This window comes from Podarcis melisellensis (genome assembly GCF_964234715.1).
Source record: "Podarcis melisellensis genome assembly, chromosome: 3".
Taxonomy (NCBI): domain Eukaryota; kingdom Metazoa; phylum Chordata; class Lepidosauria; order Squamata; family Lacertidae; genus Podarcis; species Podarcis melisellensis.
The window spans coordinates 49,244,894-49,266,817 of record NC_138530.1 but is presented as its reverse complement, the minus strand read 5'-3'; the positions used below and the strand labels follow the sequence as shown (position 1 = coordinate 49,266,817).

Below are 21,924 nucleotides of genomic sequence, written 5' to 3'. Positions count from 1 at the left end.
AAGGAAACTAATCTATGTCAAGAGGATCATGATCTAAAAGCTGAAATAGAATTGTGACATAGCAGTCTTATCTAAGTAGGAAAGCAACTCCAGAGGGCTGTTTCACCTGCATCACTTCTGCAGAGAGTCAGGACTTGCAGAGATACCCATCTGCCCTTTGACTAGACTGGGGAAGAAAGGCCATGGTTCTGTGGCCTGTTCCCGAACCCCTAACTCAGAGCAGTCCAGCTGGTGCTAGGATTCTCACCAGGCTCACCATTGTGCAGTGCTAATTTGCTGTTTTCTCTCCTTCAAAAATAAATTCACAACCAGGATTTTTCTTTTGGGGGAGTGGGGGTGATGAGGTAGAGATCAGATGGCTGCATGACAGGCCAAATATTATTGGAGAGTTTTAATGCTTGATCAGATTTCAGCCTCTTACACCACTTTGTTTTGTTGAAGTTTTTAAGAGTGGAGCAAGACAAGGACAAAGAATGCAGCCTGGAATGCACGGGGTCCCCCCAAAAGTCGCTGTGCGCCTCAGATGGCAGGACTTTCCTGTCCCGGTGTGAATTCCAACGGGCAAAATGCAAAGATCCTCAACTAGAAATCTCCCACAAGGGCAACTGCAAAGGTAATAAATCTCTCTCTCTTTCTATGGGCATAACAAAGCCTGTTATGAATTAATGCTTTAAGCACACTCCTTAATGTGTCTTCATTTAAAAAGAAGTGGAACCTGTCATGAAATGTTGCAGTGCCGAGTGCTCCTCTTGGGGCATTCTGTTCCATTCTTCATCCCCCAAGTTTTCAACCTCCTGCCCCTCCAAAAAAGAAGAAGTTAGCCAATCTTTTATGACCATTGAGCATAAGTACTGCATCTTAAATGGTTTGTGTGTTGAACTACTTGCATATCAGTGGAAGTGTTTAAAACAGAACCATATCTATAATTTCTCTTCAACAACCTTGCTCAGGGCTCCCCCAATCCTGCTGATTCTTCCATTTCAGGCATCACTGTTTTGGCTACATAAGGACCAGCTCTCAGAGAGCCGAGATTGCTGTTAGTGTATATGGACACTGTAAGGACCGTTGAGGTCCATCAAATATTTGCTGATCCTGAGTATACACATGCTGAGTATGATCTGCCAAAAGCACTGAGCCCATACAGTCCAAATTTACCAAGCTGCTGCCATGTTTTTCATTTAAGAGTATTCACACTCCAGATAACCTTGTCCGTCTGTACAAACCTGCCAAGTGATGAGTAGAATTTGCCACACATTTCTTTAAAATCACATACCAGAGAACATGTGGCAAAGTAGTTCTACAGGCTGTGGTGTGGGATGGGGTAGTGTGATTAGACTGAGAAGATATTAACACTATACACTCTAATGGCTGGCGTTGAAGAGCATGTTGTTGGATGGGATTCAGTGCTTGTACACCAGTTCCAATGACTTCAATCAGCAGCTGTTCTACACTGCAGCCCTTTAATGTTGATGTATTGCTTTTCTGTAATTAGCTGGAACTTGTACAAATAGAATATAGTTTCAACATATACTCATTATGGCACTATATAATCCAGAAATGCCTTCCTCCCTGGTCAAAATTCCCCCATAAAGTTTACTTATAAGAAGATGTCAGTTGGACTTCCATCTGAGAAGACATGTATAGAATATTGCACTGTTGGAAAGGTCCAATGAAATGTTCATTAAAAGTGTCGTGTTTGCAGATCCTGAATGATTAAGAGCCTCCTGTTCACCAGGGCTTAGAGATTAGTAATTAATAGCCTCTTAATGAATGATTTTCTTGTACTATTATTTTTTATTCTTTCTCTATAAAAATGAGAAGAAAAACATGAGAAGAAATCAGTGATCAGAGACTTCCATCATTGTGGAAACAAAAACTGGCATTTGGGTGATTAAAAGTAGTTGTTCATGATTCATCCCATAATTGGAATCAACAAGAAGCAATAAAACAAGGAGGCCAATAAAACAAGGAGGCCAATCAAACAGGCCTTTTAATTAAATTAATTAATTAATTAATTAATTAAAGACACAAGAGTGCTGAAAAGCCTTGTTAGTGTGCTTTGGCCAACCACACTGGATAGATTAGTGCTCCAATTATGTTTTATTGCTGGGGTGGGGGGTGGGGAATCACCTCATAGTGTGTGTGAGGAAAAATATCAGAAGACAACACAGAAAACACTGGACTGCAACAATTTGGCATCAGAAAAAATTCTCCATAAAATACGAGTGAATGAAGAATAGTAATTCTATAGAAAGGCACTAGAGCAGGCTTCCTCAAACTTGGCCCTCCAGATGTTTTGAGACTTCAATTCCCATCATCCCTGACCACTGGTCCTGCTAGCTAGGGATCATGGGAGTTGTAGGCCAAAAACATCTGGAGGGCCGAGGTTGAGGAAGCCTGCACTAGAGTGAAAGCAGATTAAATGATATGACTACTGCATCTTAAATGGTTTCTGTGCCGAACTATTTTCAGATCAGTGAAAGGGATTGAAACAGCACTAGAGAGCCAGTGTGGTGTAGTGGTTAAGAGCAGTAGACTCGTAATCTGGTGAACCAGATTCGCATCTCTGCTCTGCCACATGCAGCTGCTGGGTGACCTTGGGCCAGTCACACTTCTCTGAAGTCTCACAGCCCCATTCCCCTCACAGAGTGTATGTTGTGGGGGAGGAAGGGAAAGGAGAATGTTAGCCGCTTTGAGACTCCTTTGGGTAGTGATAAAGCGGGATATCAAATCCATACTCTTCTATATCTATCATTTCTCGTCAACATCCCATCCTCTACCCACCCTATTACCTTCCCTCTTTCCTGTCCAGTTCTCATATTTAGTGTTCTGCTTCTCATTTCTGATTAATCTGAAAGTCATTTGGGCTAATTGGTGCAGAACTATTCAGGTTTTTGTGTTGCCAGCTTGAGGGAAAAATCTTGATACGCTTCCCAGCTTAAATGCAGGGTTTGATTTTCAGCACAATGCTATCCTTTATGCATAAATACCGATGATCACAAAAGGTTTACCTTTGCTCACTCTCTATCCAAAACAAGAGACCACACAGAGACATCCTCCAGGAGACAATTTTCCACGCCATGCATTCCTCATCTCTGTTAGCTCCAAAAAGCTCCTAAAGCACCAAGAATTCGTTAAAGAGACATTCTGTCTCATCCCTGTTCAGTCCTAAATGAAACAATTTGCTTGTTCTCTTAGTCTCTTTCATAATGCTCTGTTGTATTGTCTAATTGGCTCTACCTCCATATTTGTTCAAGGGTGACAAAGAAAACTTAATTGAGTTTTGAAATCCAAGCTCCTGTTATATCTGTTGACAACACAAAGGAGACCTTTTCATACACTGGAAATTCTGTAGACCACAATGTACTTGTGGGATTCTTCCTGCTCCTAGAATACAAAGTTAAATAGAATGTCAGCAAAAGAAGAAAGGAAGTCACGCCATAGTTCTAAGGAAATTTTTATTTGCTAGTTGCACTGACTTTTCTCCTGCTGTTTCCCCAAGGAGCTGAAAGCCAGACCTAAGTGCAATTAATTCATTAATAGTGATTTAATTGTAGTATTCAAAGCCTTCTGTGGAAAGGAAGCACGCATGTGGTTCATATAGTCAGCAAACCTTTTCAGCAGGGGGCCGGTCCACTGTCCCTCAGACCTTGTGGGGTGCCCGGCGATATTTTGAAGAGAAAAAAAAAAGAAATAACCCAGAGATGCATTTTAAATAAAAGCACACATTCTACTTATGTAAAAACATGCTGATTCCCAGACCGTCCGCGGGCTGGATTTAGAAGGTGATTAGGCCTGATCCGGCCCCTGGGCCTTAGTGTGCCTACCCATGATATAGCCCATCCAGGCAGTATACAGAGCCAGATTGTGTTAGCTTCAGCTGCAGAGTTGCATGAAGTGCCTTCAGATCATTCTTAGGGTCTCTTGGTTTTAAAATCATAGTTCACAATTCTCCTAAGGCAAAGATGAAAGCAGTTTAGGGTAATAATAATAATAATAATAATTTATTTATACCCCGCCCATCTGGCTGGGTCTCCCCAGCCACTCTGGGCGGCTTCCAAACAAAATATTAAAATACAATAGTCCACCAAACATTAAAAGCTTCCCTAAACAGGGCTGCCTTCAGATGTCTTCTAAAAGTCTGGTAGTTGTTTTTCTCTTTGACATCTGGTGGGAGGGCGTTCCACAGGGCAGGTGCCACTACCGAGAAGACGCTCTGCCTGGTTCCCTGTAACTTGGCTTCTTGCAGCAAGGGAACCTCCAGAAGGCCCTTGGCTGGGCTGAATGATGGGGGTAGAGACGCTCCTTCAGATATACTGGACTGAGGCCATTCAGGGCTTTAATGGCCAGCACCAACACTTTGAATTGTGTTCGGAAACGTACTGGGAGCCAATGTAGATCTTTCAAGACCAGTGTTCTGTGGTCTCAGCGGCTGCTCCCAGTCACCAGTCTAGCTGCCGCATTCTGGATTAGTTGTAGTTTTTGGGTCACCTTCAAAGGTAGCCCCACATAGAGCACATTGCAGTAGTCCAAGCGAGAGATAACTAGAGCATGCACCACTCTGGCAAGACAGTCCCCTGGCAGGTGGGTTCTGAGCCTGCATACCAGATGGAGCTGGTAAACAGCTGTCCTGGACACAGAAGGTAGGACCCATGAGCCTCAGTCAGCATGGCTAATGATCATGGATGATGGGAGTTGGAGTCCCAACACCATCTAGAGGACCACAGATTTCCCACCCCGAATGAGAACATTGAGCCTGGTTTTGAAGCTCCTTCACTGTGATCAATCCAAATGGATCTTTCCTTTCCAGAATTTGGGTTTGGGTTTTCAGGGAGCATGTTACAGTGGAAGCATAACTGTCCCATGACATCACCTTGAGGTTCGACTGGCATGAACATAGCCAGCTACACGTGCCAGCTGAAGACCAGATGAAAACTCTTTTGGCAAGCCTTTTAATGCTGTGGGATGCCTAGATCCCAGGAACTGACAGAATGTTTTTATTTTTATGAGAACTGTTATTTTATTGTCATAATTTTTATAGTTTTGTGCAGCTGTTGTTGTAACCCGCCATGGGATTTTAGGTTGAAGGGCGGACCATAAGAATTCAAAATAAATAACTAAACAACTTTTTTCTGGGTCCCCCTCCCTTCCTTTTGGCACACATTATGGCCCTCACAGGCACACACAAAACACACTCACAGAGTTTTGTTGAGGGGTCTGTTGAATTGAATTATTACTTTTAAACAGACTCTGTGTCCTATGCTTACTCAGGGTTTGGAAGAAGACTACCTTTTCCATGCTGAAAGAAAAGGCAGAATGTGAATTCTGCCTTTTCTTTCAGCATGGAAAAGGTAGTCTTCTTCCAAACCCTGAGTAAGCATAGGACACAGAGTCTGTTTAAAAGTAATAATTCAATATGTGCAATAAGGTCAAAATAATAAAAATATGGCACCCCACCCCCCAAAAAATATGAGCATTAGATGCAAAAGCCAAGCTTTCAGTGTTACCCACTTCATTTTCTGCTCTGTTTTCCATATTTAGCTAAAATCTGTCAGAGAGCGTTTAGGTTTAGTGACGCCTGCCACAAAGCAATGGGTGGTTCCTAAAGGCCAAGGGAGTTCCAGCCGGCTCTGTTATTCTTTTGTTTTCTTCAGAATATTTATTCCCTTAACTACCAGATGACTAGAATGTCAGATACAGTTCCAGGAAGGGAAATTACTTCTGTTCTTTTTGTTAATTATATTCCTTAAGAAGAAGAAGAAGGTGTGGGTGTGTATATTTGAATAGAATTCCACAAGGTTATGAGGGAAGTGTTATTAAGGCCTGGGTTAAAACTAAAAACAATGAAAATTATTTGCAGGATATCTTTGTTCTTTCTATGTTTCTCAGACCAACCGCTCCTAGCAGATGACCATAAGGGAGAGCTTTCAATAACTATCCTTAAAAAAAATTATACAGTCGGGGGAGCATTAAAGGGTTTTGCAGAAAGGAATGACAGAAGGTGTTCCTAGCACAAACCCCCTCCCTGAAAAAACGATTCAGACTAAAACAATAGAAAAACTTGCTCTTTGATTATCCTAAATTATTATTAGTTTCCTCCCTAATATTTTCCGCTTTGGGGGATGATTTCACTTCCTCGCAAGCCTGGAACCAGATGTCACAGTACTAGAGACTTCCCCAGAATGCACTTTCTCGCCTAATTTTGTAGATTTAAGAAGTGTAGAGACCAAATTTTCAATTGATAAGAAATACATTGAAAAATGAAACAAAGCAACTCCCAGCCGTGTTTGAGTTATAACATAGAACACAACTACTTTATAACATGATCATGGGACATCTAGAAAGTATAAAACAATGCAGCTTCATAAGAACAAGAATCATTCACAAAATAGAATATTGATTGTCCTTGAATTTTCCCACCACACTTCCCATCCTCTTTTGCCACACCAGTGTGGTCTGCCACACTCTTTGACAACCACTGGATTAATCCATAGAGTAAGGAATAGGGATGGGAGCATCTGATAATTTTCATTCTATCAGTTTCTCTAGATTCAGCCCTCTAGATTTTTGCAACAATTAGTGATTCGTTTTTTAAGAAGCAGAATGAAACTAATCCTCATGAAAATTCACCAGCATTGTGAATGTCTCATAATGAACACATATACAATGTGTTCATTAAGAGACATATGGAGTTTTGACTCATGTACATATTTATGCAAGCAATTTTCCCCAGTTTAATGCATTTCTGTAAGCTATCTTCGCTAATCACTTCATTTTAATGCAAACTTCCCCCTAATATATGCCTTTTTATAAACATTGGTTGGCTGGAGAACTACATTGGAAAATTCAGTTAAGTGTGAATTTTGAAGGCTAGCTTTGTTTGGGTTTGCAGATAGTTTCAGAAAGTGAAAATTTAATAAATGTAGCTTTAAATAGGAACTGAATCAAATTTCTCCTCCAGCCCTAGTGAGGAGTCTGTTGCTGAATCCTTCCACACAAGCCTTCCCTGCTTCTAACTCCATTCCTTCACATTGTGAAGTTTATGGAAAGGGCTGTGATCAGTAGAGAAAGCTGGCAGAGAGCACTCTCAGGCTTTATTTTATTTTATTTTTTAAAGGCTCTCGGATAACCCTTGGTAAGATCCCAATATTTCTCCAAACGTTTTCTGGGAAAGCTTGGAAAAACCTTGCTAATTATGAGGTTAGCCGGAGAGAACTTGCAAACCACAGATTGTGCCTAACTTAAGTCTTATTTCTAGGTTGTTGCTTATCCAATGGATCCCACTAGTTCTTTCTGTGTCCATTATATTATAATTAATTAATTTTTATTTCATTTTTACAGCCATTGACTTCTCTTTTCAAAGCACTGGGATAGTTGTGCAGTGATCATGTGCTCAGAGACTAGTGGAAGGCACCTCATAGAATTTGGCATGTAGGTTGTATGAATAAATAAACCGCATCTAGATCTGGCCATATATTTTCCCCAAACGTCTCCAGCTGTTGGAAGCTGATGCCATCATATAGCAGTTAGCCTTTAGTTTAATTTTATTTATTTACTTCTTGTATTTTCAGATTTATAAACCATTTCACAGCCAAAATCTGCTGAAGTGGTATACAATAAGATAAAAATAAGATAAAATACAACCCCCCCAAACTCATAAACGAAAAACAATAAAACCATTTCAATGACTGGATGGGGAATATTGCATAGAATGGATTGCTTACATTTCAGAGATAGCCTTATTATACAAAAATGTCTCCAGTTGCTGCTATCAAGGTGCAAGGCACTTGACTAATTTCAGGTGGTGGTTGAGCTACCTGTCTCTCTAGCATTTACCTCCATTTTGGCAGCTATCTAATAATAATGAAGCAAGAACCCTAATACAAGGGTAGCAAACAAGGTGCCCCCTAGACATTGCGGACTACAAGGCTCATGTGTCTCTGCCAATATGGGCAATGGTCATGGATGATGGAAGTTTGGCTTTAGCTGTGCACACCTGTTGTTGTTCAACTCCCATCAGCCCTAGCCAGCATGGTCAATGGTCAGTGATGTTGGGAACTGCAGTCCAACACCATCTGAAGGGCCACAGGTTCCCCTTACCTTCTGTACAATTTTATTGTGGAATCAAGAGAAGAATTAGATTGTTTTGTGTAGCATTCTATATATGCAAGCAAAAGGCCCGTTTTCTCTCTCCAGGGTCTCACAACTGTTAGCTGTTAATTGAGGTGGAGGGTTTTAGTGCTTGAGTGGCATCTCTTCACCTCACACCTCAGCATCTTCAAATCCCGAGTCTGCAATCGCTGCCAGCTTACTGTGTCTTGTCTCCGTGTGCGCAATATCTATAACAGACATGTCTAGTGGAGGAAAAACAGATTTCTCTTTCTGGGGCACTGTCAAGAGAACAATGTTCTGTTGCCAGCGGTTCATTTCCCAACTGAACAGATCCAGTGGGTGGATTGGAAGAAGTGGCATTTTAAGTTGGATCCATTTTAACTTTTTTTTTCTCTCCCTAAGATATTTTGGCCTTTCCGCCCATAAATTTGTTTTTTTGGTGGTTCGGAGAGCTCAAATGCAGAACAGTCTATGCCAAGTTTACTTTCAGATTCTGGGCAAAAAAATGGAACTTTCAGCTTGGGCTTTCTGCAAGGCCAGTAAATTCCCAAGTGATGCCAACGACTACATATTTCTCGACAACTTTTCGTGTCAGGGACCAGATCTCAAAGCAGCCTTTGTTTGTCAATAATCATGGCCATAAATGTTTCCCTGTTAATTGCACTTCAGTGTTGCTTATGGACACGGAGGTGCTGAATACTACATTTAGCTCTAATGTTCTAGACTAAACGACATCTATTTATGCCTTGTTGGCTTGCTATGTTCCAAAATAAGGAACAGCCTTTTAAAATAAAGAATAAATCTGGCAACCATAAGGTATACCCTAACAAATATGTTCAGTGTTGGCCGCTGAAAAGGGATCTTCATTGTATGCACTGGCCAACGTGGTTCTGTTTTGTTCTGAAATACTATATATCTCACTGGTGTTGGTAAAGCAGTTTCAGTCTGTTCAGGTTTTCAGTTCTCTGCAGTGGTGCTGAGGGAACTTTCACCATAACCTGAAAAGTGTTTTGTTAGAAGATTGTTGTTATTGTTTCGTCGTTTAGTCATGTCCGACTCTTCGTGACCCCATGGACCAGAGAACGCCAGGCACTCCTGTCTTCCACTGACTCCCGCAGTTTGGTCAAACTCATGCTGGTATTTTCGAGAACACTATCCAACCATCTCATCCTCTGTCATCCCCTTCTCCTTGTGCCCTACATCTTACCCAACATCAGGGTCATTTCCAGGGAGTCTTCTCTTCTCATGAGGTGGCCAGAGTATTGCAGTCTCAGCTTCAGGATCTGTCCTTCCAGTGAGCACTCAGTGCTGATTTCCTTAAGAAATGGATAGATTTGATCTTCTTGCAGTCCATGGGACTCTCAAGAGTCTCCTCCAGCACCATAATTCAAAAGCATCAATTCTTTGGCGATCAGCCTTCTTTATGGTCCAGCTCTCACTTCCATACATCACTACTGGGGAAACCATAGCTTTAACTACACAGACCTTTGTTGGCAAGGTGATGTCTCTGTAAGAAGATTAGCTACAAACAAAGGAATACTTTCACCTGCCTGTGTGCTTGAATTGACTATTCATACAACTATACCTGAGATAGTTCCTATTTGCGAAGGTACTTGGGTCCAAGGCTATTTTGGGTGTTTATGCCAAACCTTGAATTGGACCTGGCATTTTCAGCACTTTCAGGACCTGTGACACTTTGCGATCAAACCATTGCCATGTTCACAATAGTTGCAGATTCTGAGAACCAGCTTCAAATGCAACCACTTGTAGAGCCCATTGCAGTATTTCAGGTGGGAGATGTCTAGAGCTCAGACAATTGGGGCCCAGCTATCCAGGGCAAGGAATGTCCATAGCTGGCAAACTAGCCTAAGCTGGGCATAAGCACTGCTAGCCACAGAAGCCAATTGGAACTTCAGGAACAGATTGGAATCCAAGGGTACTCCCAGGCTATGAACTGGTTCCTTCAGGGGCAGCATACCCACTCACAGCACCACCATCTTATCAGGATTCTGCCTCAGTTTATTGGCCTCCATCAAGCCAATAAACTTCCAGTCACCAGTCCAAGACCTGCACAGACACCCTTGTTTTAGACAGAATTGGGACCCCATCACAAAGCAGAGAGGAATAAACAGAAGGAACTGTGGCTTTCAGTCAGAATTAGAAAAAGCAACAGTCAAACTTCACCAGAATTTATGCTGGTGCCGAAAGAAGGTGAAAAATATTTCCTCACCGAGCAAGATTCCAGTGGAGCATTCCTTATTTTATCACAAAGATGTAGTAAATATCTAAATTGCTGAGTGGTTGCAAATGGGAATTGCTCAGAGGTAGGCTCTGTTTAGGTGCCAATGGAAGAACACTCCAACTTAGATAACTTTGTCTCTTTGCAGAGATCCAGAATGCAGCATTTTGCTTTTTTAAAAGAGGTAGAAATGGTCTGTTGCTTCTGGCACTATACACCAGCCCTTCTGTGTATGCATGTGTATGGAAATGCTGTACTTTTATGTGAGTGCTAAACACCCCTAGTTTTAATATATGAACGTTCTGGGGTTGTGTGTGTGTTTTAAAATAGCACCTGAAAGTCTAAGGCCAAACTTAACCTCTCTGTAGATGTATAGCTGTTCTCTCCTCATTAGGAGTTCCCTTGCATGTTCAGTGAGTACATGAAAGGGGTGTGTGATTGTTCCCGCTGAAGGTGACACCCCACCTGGTGGCCATTTGTTCATTTTTAGTGAGAGAAGGCCTTACATAGAAGACACATGCTTCCAGTTCTGTAGTTCTGCCAAAGGTATGAGGGCATGGATGGGCAAATTTGTCAATTTCATTACCTCTCATTTAGCTTTTCATTGCCCCAAGTCTAGTTCTTCACATTTACACATCAGTTTGCTTGCTTGCTTGCTTTCATTCAAATAAAATCCTCTTAAAAATTGATCAGTCTTTCAGTGTGAATTTTTCCTAACAGACACATTTTTGTATGCAAAAATTGTGCCTAATGCACATATTTTTGTAAAGCAATTTCCTGTGAGATGAGTTTTGGTAAGTGATTTTTGTTAATATATGCATCTTTCTGCAAAGTTTACCCCATTGCCTGCATTTTTGCGCACATGACTTGACCGAAAAACAGCATTGCAAAATTCAGAAAAGTGCGCATTTTTCATATCATGGCTATATTTTAATTTGCATGATGTTTCAGAAAGTGTGAATTAGGCAGGTTCGTATTGAAATGCAAACTGAATCAAATTTATTTTCCATCCGCGGAAGAGGGGGTGTTGCTAGTGGGTGCATCTGTATTTAGAAATGGCTAAGAGGCAAAATCCTATTTCCCCCTCATGTTCAATGAACACATCAGGGGGTCCATATGAAGACTTCTATGAATGTCTCTCTTGCTCAGTTTCTCATTGAGAAAATCAATCCATCAGTTCAAGTGTATTGCTTAAAACCACCAATCATCGTATTATAAAGTAAAATGAGGAAGGCAGGAAGGAGAGAATAAACGCAACAAAAGCCAATAGTCACCACAAATCAACAAAACAGGGGGAGGAATATATATAATAGAACAAATGTTCTGAAAAATAAAACAGAATTAAGCATAATCAATACAAAGTGACTAAATAAAAGCTGGTAGTTGACTAGCAAAAATCCGTCTCAGCCAGTAATCTGCTGAGGTTTAAATTTCCATCATATCTGTTTTCAATTTTAGCTCGCAGGTAACTTTTGGTCAGTATGAAACTTGCAAAAATAAAATTGAGATAGCTGAAACAATCAATCAAGCTTTTATATCAGTATATTTTACCTTGTAAAAATTGGCTCATCCCTTGGCTAGTGCCATTTAAAATTGGCTACTCTTCTCAGTATCTTAATATCCCTGTTAAAAAGCAGGACGTCTGTGTTTTGACACATTGAGGAATGGGTAAAGAATTTCCACAGGTCAGCAAGCTAGTTCTCGCTAATGTCAGCTAACAAGTGAACCGGTGTACTTCTCTTATATTTTAAATCCACAAGGGCACTAAGGTAAGCTGCCCCACCCCCAAGACCTGAATTTTTGTGTGAGCATAGTATGTGGATGGTGAAATGTACTTTGAAGAACAGACCACTGAATGCTGAAATGTTGTTACTGTCATTTATGGATCACCTTGCCAGGCTTGTTGCATCCTTCACATTTTGCAATTGCCTGTCTTTTAAAATATGGAAATGGCTCAGCAGTGTGGGGGAGCATCTCTATAAAATTATCTATTTATTATTACATTTATACCTCACCTTTACTCAAGAGACCATTAGCCATGATGGCTGATTGGAACTGGAGGGCCACAGGTCCCTTATCCCTGGTTTAACTGGTATAAAACCAACTAAAAGCTTGTGCGGATGCTTCCACAAGATGTCACTGAAATTCGGCATTCTGAAAACTGGGGCAGCAGGGCGGCGGGGGGAGAAGGAGAAGCCAGAGAACGGAAACATCCATATAAAATGGGTGAGTGGGTGCAGAGGGAAATCTTAGAAGTATCCAAATTGTGTGACTTAATATTAGTCCCATCTGTTCAAATCTTTACAGATTTAAGAAAATCTCTACGTTTGGTTCAAGAACAGCTAAGCGTCTGTAGCTTGCCCTTAGGGTATATTTTACTTCAAACATTTCACTTTAGTCACTTTCTAAGTAGTCTTTTCTCAATGATAAGTATTGTTTTGATCTGTTGAGTAGGAATTTCTGTTTATAAAATAAAAAGATATGATAACTTCAGAAATGAGTATAATATCTTGTACATGAATACTCACTGGCCTAGAGAAAACAGAGTAAGCTTGCTTTGCCCCATTTAAATGGGGCCTGGCCTGTATGGAATTTTTTTGCTGAGGGGAAAAATACCCATCTTTGAAACAAGTCCATTTGTAAAAACATGTATTTTCACCTTTGCCATTCAATGAGATACCTAGGATTAAATGCACAAATCCAACCAGACTGTGACAACAACAACAACAACAACAACAACAACAACAACAACAACAACAACAACAACAACAACTTATTATTTATGCCCTGCCCATCTGGCTGGGTTTCCCCAGCCACTCTGGGAGGCTCCCAACAGAATAGTAAAAACACAATAAAACAGCAAACATTAAAAACTTCCCTAAACAGCAATGCCTTCAGATGTCTTCTAAAAGTCAGATAGTTGTCTATTTCCTTGACATCTGATGGGAGGGCATTCCACAGGGTGGGCGCCACTGCTGAGAAGGTCCTCTGCCTGGTTCTCTGTAGCTTCACTTCTTGCTGTGAGGGAACCACGAGAAGGCCCTCGGAGGTGGAACTCACTGTAAAGCTAAGGTATATGATCCAGCTCACGGTTGGTTCATGAAGAGGACAAGATGTTGAACTTTCCATATAACTAAATGTGAGGAAATCTGATGAACCTTTAAGAAACACCTGCATTTGAAAACCAGTGCCCTAATATATGAATAGGAAAGTTATGGCCCTCTAGATGTTGTTGGACTCCCATCATCCCCAGGCAACATGGCCAATGGTCACAGATGGTGGGAACTGTTGTACGACAGCATCTGGAGGGCCACAGGTTCTCCACCCCTGCCCTAAACAGGCAGAAGAGCAACATTGAAACATTCTTTGTCTTGAGGTAGAAACACGCACTTCAGCTCCATGACAGTAGGAGGCAGCTTCCTGTGTGAAATATCCTTGGGGTTGAGTGTTGATTTCATGCTCTTTATTTCAGCTCATGGTAAACAGTGAGTGAGTACTTTCCCCCCAAACCTCTGGCTATATATACATTATTTACAGAATGAGTCCTGTGTGATTGACTGTTCCTGCAGGCCAATCAGGTTGTTGATTCACTTCCTCCTGGAGCCGGATTGGGCGGCTCCTACAGACCAATCAGGTTGCTGCCTTCTAGGATCCTACCTGCCTATTGTTCTAGCTCAGTACATAACACTGTGCTCGAATAATTCCAGAAACGTTAGACTGCATGTGTCATGTTCCATCAGATTTAACTTTCTGTAAACTCCTGGAATATTAGATAGACTGCAAAGAAGGATGTTTCAGTCAGGGGAAATCTATAGGAATTCATCTCTCTGGCACCCTTCAGTGATAATTCCAATATAAGAACTGATTTATAATACTATCAGCCTTGTATGAGAGAGCTTGGATGCAATCCTTCACACATTCTTTGGGAGAATAGGCGAAATGCATCTCAGTGGGGCTTGCTCCTGACAAAGTGCGTTGAGGATTGGAGCCCTCGCGTCCTGGAATTTAGATCACTTTTCCTTTTGACATTTAAACCACATGCTGCACTAAAAATGAAGACAGAAGTCCACCAAAGGAGAGATTTATTTTCAGTTGAAACACTCTCTCCATTAAAACCACATGCTAGTAAGTAATGTATAAGCAAACTTATAAGCCTAGGATAAGGCGTACGGTTTGAAACCTGGGCAAAGCAGTTGTATTTTATTCTTACTTTTTAAAACATTGGCAGTTGACTACCACAGCACAGCCCAACTACAGCAAGAGCCTTTGGTGTGAATTTAAGAAACTGGCCTTTATAGGGGGGGAAAGTGTCTCATGGCACCTTAAAGATGAATGGATTTATTGTGGCAGATGCTTTGATGGACTAGGGCCCATTTCATCAGATGCCTCAGATATGAGGGATTTTTTCTTCCCAAAACCAAAATGTACTTCTAATGAGAGTAGGAAGTTTCGCTTTTTGGAAAGCAGAAATTTGTCATTAAATGTTGTCCATATTTAAACTGAACTTTTAAAAATTCCCCCAGTGTTGCAGTTTCAAGCACAGGAGTGCTAAGCCTTTGAACTTCCATATATGCAGTGCTTTTTTTCCTGGGGGAATGCAGAGGTACGCATACCCCTAAACATTTTGTGATTCTTTGTACTTTTGTCCATTTACTGTATTTATTTTCCCCGATTTGAGCTATAAAATGGTGATTTTCTTGAGTCGAAATGAGAGCACCTCTAAACATTTTTTTTTTAAAAAAGCACTGCATATATGTGTACATAAAAAACCCTCCCAATTATCTTCTAAAGGAGTCATGGAGTCTGGGGACTCCAAGAAAACTAAGTACACTTTTTACTGCAGATATTAATGTTGCAGTTTGAAGTGACTAGATACATAGAAACTGAGTCCTTTTGGAAGAAAAACATTGCTAAGGCCATAAGCTTAATTAAATATTTACTTGCAGAACTACCTTCAAAAACAAAAGCATCATACAATATGCAATATCCATACAATAACATGAGGTGTCCAGCACAGGCTCAGCATATTAGAAATAACTTTAACGTAATCAGAGGTGATAAATATAGCACCCTCGCTCTCGCTCTGTCCCTGTCTGTCTGTCTGTCTGTCTGTCTGTCTCTCTTCATTTCCTGCATTCCAGCCCCTTTAGCTTGGAGCTGTTTACCAGGAGAGCTCCATGGAGCCTCGCCATCTTGAAAGGGTGGTGGCTCTTTTCTTTGTTCTCACATGATCTAAGGTTAATCACTCACATGCTAGAGAACAACAATTAATTAATTATCAACTCAGTTAAAGCTGAGAGAGAGCTCTTCTTGTTGTACTTTAGCTTCAATGGAATATACCAGTTAAACCCTTTCACCAATACATATTGTTGTTGTTGTTGTTTAGTCGTTTAGTCGTGTCCGACTCTTCGTGACCCCATGGACCAGAGAACGCCAGGCACCTCTGTCCTCCACTGCCTCCCGCAGTTTGGTCAAACTCATGCTGGTAACCTCGAAAACACTATCCAACCATCTCGTCCTCTGCCGTCCCCTTCTCCTTGTGCCCTCCATCTTTCCCAACATCAGGGTCTTCTCCAGGGAGTCTTCTCTTCTCATGAGGTGGCCAAAGTACTGGAGCCTCAGCTTCACAATCTGTCCTTCCAGTGAGCACTTAGGGTTGATTTCCTTCAGTATAGAGAGGTTTGATCTTCTTGCAGTCCATGGGACTCTCAAGAGTCTCCTCCAGCACCATAATTCAAAAGCATCAATTCTTCGGCGATCAGCCTTCTTTATGGTCCAGCTCTCACTTCCATACATCACTACTGGGAAAACCATAGCTTTAACTATACGAACCTTTGTTGGCAAGGTGATGTCTCTACTTCTCAAGATGCTGTCTAGGCCTGTTATTGCCCTTCTCCCAAGAAGCAGGCGGCTTTTAATTTCGTGGCTGCTGTCACCATCTGCAGTGATCATTGAGCCCAAGAAAGTAAAATCTCTCACTACCTCCATTTCTTCCCCTTCTATTTGCCAGGAGGTGATGGGACCAGTGGCCATGATCTTCGTTTTTTTGATGTTGAGCTTCAGACCATATTTTGCGCTCTCCTCTTTCACCCTCATTAAAAGGTTCTTTAATTCCTCCTCACTTTCTGCCATCAAGGTTGTGTCATCTGCATATCTGAGGTTGTTGATATTTCTTCCGGCAATCTTAATTCCGGCTAGGGATTCATCCAGCCCAGCCTTTCGCATGATGAATTCTGCATATAAGTTAAATAAGCAGGGAGACAAAATACAGCCTTGTCGTACTCCTTTCCCAATTTTGAACCAATCAGTTGTTCCATATCCAGTTCTAACTGTAGCTTCTTGTCCCACATAGAGATTTCTCAGGAGACAGATGAGGTGATCTGGCACTCCCATTTCTTTAAGAACTTGCCATAGTTTGCCGTGGTCGACACAGTCAAAGGCTTTTGCATAGTCAATGAAGCAGAAGTAGATGTCTTTCTGGAACTCTCTAGCTTTCTCCATAATCCAGCGCATGTTTGCAATTTGGTCTCTGGTTCCTCTGCCTCTTCTAAATCCAGCTTGCACTTCTGGGAGTTCTCGGTCCACATACTGCTTGAGCCTTCCTTGTAGAATTTTAAGCATAACCTTGCTAGCGTGTGAAATGAGTGCAATTGTGCGGTAGTTGGAGCATTCTTTGGCACTGCCCTTCTTTGGGATTGGGATGTAGACTGATCTTCTCCAATCTTCTGGCCACTGCTGAGTTTTCCAAACTTGCTGGCATATTGAGTGTAGCACCTTAACAGCATCATCTTTTAAAATTTTAAATAGTTCAGCTGGAATACCATCACTTCCACTGGCCTTGTTATTTGCAGTGCTTTCTAAGGCCCATTTGACTTCACTTTCCAGGATGTCTGGCTCAAGGTCAGCAACCACACTACCTGGGGTATACGAGACATCCATTTCTTTCTGGTATAATTCCTCTGTGTATTCTTGCCACCTCTTCTTGATGTCTTCTGCTTCTGTTAGGTCCTTTCCACTTTTGTCCTTTATTATGGAAATCTTTGTACGAAATGTTCCTTTCATATCTCCAATTTTCTTGAACAGATCTCTGGTTCTTCCCATTCTATTGCTTTCCTCTATTTCTTTGCATTGCTCGTTTAAGAAGGTCTTCTTGTCTCTCCTTGCTATTCTTTGGAAATCTGCATTCAATTTCCTGTATCTTTCACCATCTCCCTCGCATTTTGCTTGCCTTCTCTCCCCCGCTATTTGTAAGGCCTCATTGGACAGCCACTTGGCTTTCTTGCATTTCCTTTTCATTGGGATGGTTTTCGTTGCTGCCTCCTGTATAATGTTACGAGCCTCCATCCATAGTTCTTCAGGCATTCTGTCCACCAAATCTAAATCCTTAAACCTGTTCTTCACTTCCACTGTGTATTCATAAGGGATTTGACTTAGATTGTATCTTACCGGCCCAGTGGTTTTTCCTACTTTCTTCAGTTTAAGCTTGAATTTTGCTATAAGAAGCTGATGATCTGAGCCACAGTCAGCTCCAGGTCTTGTTTTTGCTGACTGTATAGAGCTTCTCCATCTTTGGCTGCAGAGAATATAATCAATCTGATTTCGATGCTGCCCATCTGGTGATGTCCATGTGTAGAGTCGTCTCTTGTGTTGTTGGAAAAGCGTGTTTGTGATGTCCAACTTGTTCTCTTGGCAGAACACATAGGCACTCCCATTTTAGTGTCAATTAAACCAATTATACTCAACAGATTTAACAGAAGCAAGTATTGAAAGAAAACACCTAGTCCCTTTGGGGAAGGGGTGGGGGTTAGGGTGGGGGTGGTGGAGAATGATGGGGTAAGGATTTCAGGATAGGCTTCATAGGATTTCAAAGTAAGTTGAACTGTGAATCCAGGGGAGCAGGGAACTCATCACAGAATCAGATATTTTTACAGCATGAATTAAGTATGTATGCTAGTTAATGAATCCATTTGATTTCTACTTGGTGTTCAGATCTTATATTCATAATGGACTTTAATAGTTCAGTACTTAATTACAGTAACAGGAATTGGCTATAGAAGTCTTTACAGTATTAAATATGATGCTTGCAAAAGTGCATAGTTTTTTTTTTCTTTCCTTTTGGGCAAATTCCTGTGGTCCTGGTGCTGGTAAAGTCAACTATTTTCCTGAAAGACTATTCTATTTTATGGTATTCTGATGTACAGAGGCACTAACACTGTATTGCTTTCCCCCTCCCTTTCTTTAGATCTTTCAAGATGTGTGGCAGAGAGGAAGTACACACAGGAACAAGCACGCAAGGAGTTCCAGCAAGTGTTTATTCCAGAATGCAACGATGATGGCACTTACAGCCAGGTTGGCTGAAAACTCTTGACTCTTTATCTGGCATGTCTATCAATTCAGATTTATGTCTGTTGCATTTGGTCGCAACAGCTCATTTTTCGGACTTAGAGTAACTATGGGCTGGCTCTGATGTCACAGTTCATATTTTAAAACAGCTAAAAGGAATATATATGCCTTTATAAACTTGGGAAAGTCAGACCTGAACTCTTAGCTTAAGGCCAGTGAACTGTGTGGGTCTCACACTTGACCATCGTCAACAACATTATGAAGCAATATTTCTTCAGCTCTTTCCTGTCCGTCTGGGAAAAGGAAGACTAAATATGTCCTTGTTGATTTCCAAAGTCTGGGGTAAACATCAGGTTTTGTCCCCTCTCAGCTGAGTCCCAGATTGCATCCCATGTCCTACGGGGGGGGGGGGATGGAGGTCATTGACACTAGATAAAACTTTGGGTATTAGGTCTGAAGTGGCTTAGTCATGCTGGCCACATGACCCGGAAAAACTGTCTGCGGAAGCAGACAAATGCCGGCTCCCTTGGCCTGTAAGGTGAAATGAGCGCTGCAACCCCAGAGTTGTTCGCGACTGGACTTAATTGTCAGGAGTCCCTTTACCTTAAATGGTAATATAGAGGATTATGGCAGAGCATAGTAGCTAATTGATAAAACTGCTTTTAATGAAAATTTGAAACGCTAAACTGTGCATGTTCTGTTACATATACTTTGTGTTGTTTTCTGACAGGTTCAGTGCCACAGCTACACAGGCTACTGTTGGTGTGTCACTTCCAATGGTCGTCCCATCAGTGGTACAGCTGTAGCACATAAAACTCCACGTTGCCCAGGTAAAAACATATATCATGTCTAAAAGAATCTGTTCAACTTTTTATTTGACTGTTTTAATCCGGCTATAAACATATCGTTTACCGAGAAAGAAAAGATCCTGCATCTGGTGCAGTAATGGAAATTTCCTACACTCATAGATAGACATTTCAGCTTTCCTGAAAAGCTCAACTAATTCTCTGTTAAGGTTGGCTTTTAAGCCTCACACTGGATTAGATGATTTTTCTTCCTTCTTGGATTCCATGTGGTTTGGTTTCCCATCATTTGAGTAGAGTTATGAACTTTGGATTTGGATGAACCTCATGTCCCAACATAATAGCCAACAGTACTTCAAACAGCAAACTAACTTTCTATTGAAGTCATTAAAAGAAGATTGTAGTTTTATAGATCTTCCGTGCAAAACTTAAATGACCTCAGACCGATATTTAGGGCAGGCCTACATGGGATCAAATTCAATCCCAAATGCAACCCACCATTCAGTCCGCAGTCTTGCAAGCCAAACAGCCAATTCCATGTTTCACCTCTAAGTCCTAAGATTCCCCAAACACCTACAAACAAACCTGCATTTCTTTTCCCCCACTGTCCCACCTCACTTTCCCCCACTCTTGCCTATGGTAGCTTCTGGGGCTGGATATCTGGAAGCTGGGGCAATGAACATCTCTGAATGAGAGGCATGTTCCATTGATACTGAAAGAGGTGGTGGTACATGCCTTATGGAAAAACCTGTTGTTGGGTCACTTAGATCTGGATGATTATCATCCAAGCAGTATCAAATACTGCTCCCTCCCCCAAGTGGCTGGTGCCTAGTCAACTCCAGGCTTTCTTTGATTATACTGTTAGATCCCTTCTGGTTTGGTTTTGGCTTTTTGGGGGGGGGGCAGAAACTGCCTTGGTTACTCTAGTAGATAATTTGCCTAGAATTGCCTTTTGATAAGCGAATAAAATTGGTTCCCAGATCTTATCCCCCGCCTCTCACAAAGAGAATAATTGTCAGATCAATGGGCTCAGGGACTGTGGGCAACAGTGATAAAAAACATATGTGGATGAAGGTGTTCCAATAAATCCAGTGCATTTTTAAATCCTTAAGTGGGCACAATCTAGTCAAAGTTCACCCCTTTTAACTGTGGAGAGCATTGAACTTCTGAGGTAACTCAAAGCCTTGAGTCTTCACAAAAAGCTCAAACTGATGGGTTTACTATTGGCTACTTTACGAGACAGAATTCAGTCTGTTTTATATTTATATTTGGTCATCCATGATACTTACTTGGGTGGTAGGGTGGATATATCAAATTAGTGTTGAAGCTCATGCTCCCCCCCCCCCCGGCTTCTTTTGTGTTTCTTGCACAAAACGTGGACATAAATCCATGTTTAAAAATAAGCTTTATTTGTGTAATATTCATTTATAATTTATTACATTATGGAGTTGGGGAAAACATCCTATATTCTTCCTCTGCAAGGGTCCTAGAAGATAAATTAATTACTTGGTTTGGTGTGATACAATATAAAGTAGGTGGGATTCAACATTGCTAAACAATCCCTCCTCTCCCCCTACCACTATTCTAGGGGTTCTCCTCTAGTTTGAGCCAATTTCAGTGCACCTGGATCATGGGGAGAGGAGGGGAGGAACCCATCACACAGGTGAAAGACCTCATGCTGGGCTTGCACTAATAGGACTCATTAGGTAGAGTTGCCATATTTCAAAAAGTGAAAATCTGGACAGAAAAGTTGTTGAGCTTGTAAAATTGCAAAAATATTGGGCATTTTTGAGCTTTTTTGAGGGAAATCAGCAAAAATAACTTTGCAGACATTGGTTGCCATACATCCGGATTATCCCTGATAATCTGCCTGGACACTGCTTTCGGCTGCAGTATTCCGGGTACGTCCAGGAAATTCTGGACATAGGGCAACCCTACATTAGGTGAATCCTGCTTTCAGTTCTCATACATTTTGGTCCTTCAGTGGGTTTTTTCATAGCCATGGATGCACCCCTAGAAATTGCCTGTAGCTAAACTATACACCCTGTTGGTATCCCCCTGAATCCTCACTAGATTCACTGAAGTCTATCTGCATTATGCCACCCACTGAACTCTTTCAACACTGTTATTGCAGATTAACTGAAACCCCAGTTATTTGTTATCTAACTCATTGCCTTCCACATGAGCTCACGTAGGTCACAGTGTAACTCTATGGATACAACATTCCTGCGCATCTGAACTCCTGGTTATCTGCATGTTCCCACTGTTTCCTGGACAAGGCTATTTAGATAAATGAGGCTATGCTGTGTTTGCTACAATTGATCCATCTTTGAAAAACAGTTAGGCTACCAATATTAAAATCAACTTTGCACACCCCAGTCTTAGATGATGGGCGCTAAGCATTATTACAGTTCACAGGTTCTCCAG

The 21,924-nt window shown here is 41.4% G+C and overlaps 1 protein-coding gene across 2 annotated transcripts in view; it reads left to right on the top strand.

Annotated features, from left to right (window-relative positions):
- Window positions 1–21,924, top strand: part of SMOC2 (SPARC related modular calcium binding 2) — a 135,765-nt gene that overhangs the window by 48,806 nt on the left and 65,035 nt on the right. Inside the window, exons 2-4 of one of the 2 annotated variants that reach the window (XM_081906910.1) lie at window positions 442–613; window positions 18,594–18,700; window positions 19,425–19,524. In XM_081906910.1, coding sequence (XP_081763036.1) covers window positions 442–613; window positions 18,594–18,700; window positions 19,425–19,524 — 379 coding nt within the window. Of the gene's footprint in view, window positions 1–441; window positions 614–14,068; window positions 14,477–18,593; window positions 18,701–19,424; window positions 19,525–21,924 lie in introns of those variants that run through there. The other variant, XM_081906911.1, reaches the window with a different exon arrangement.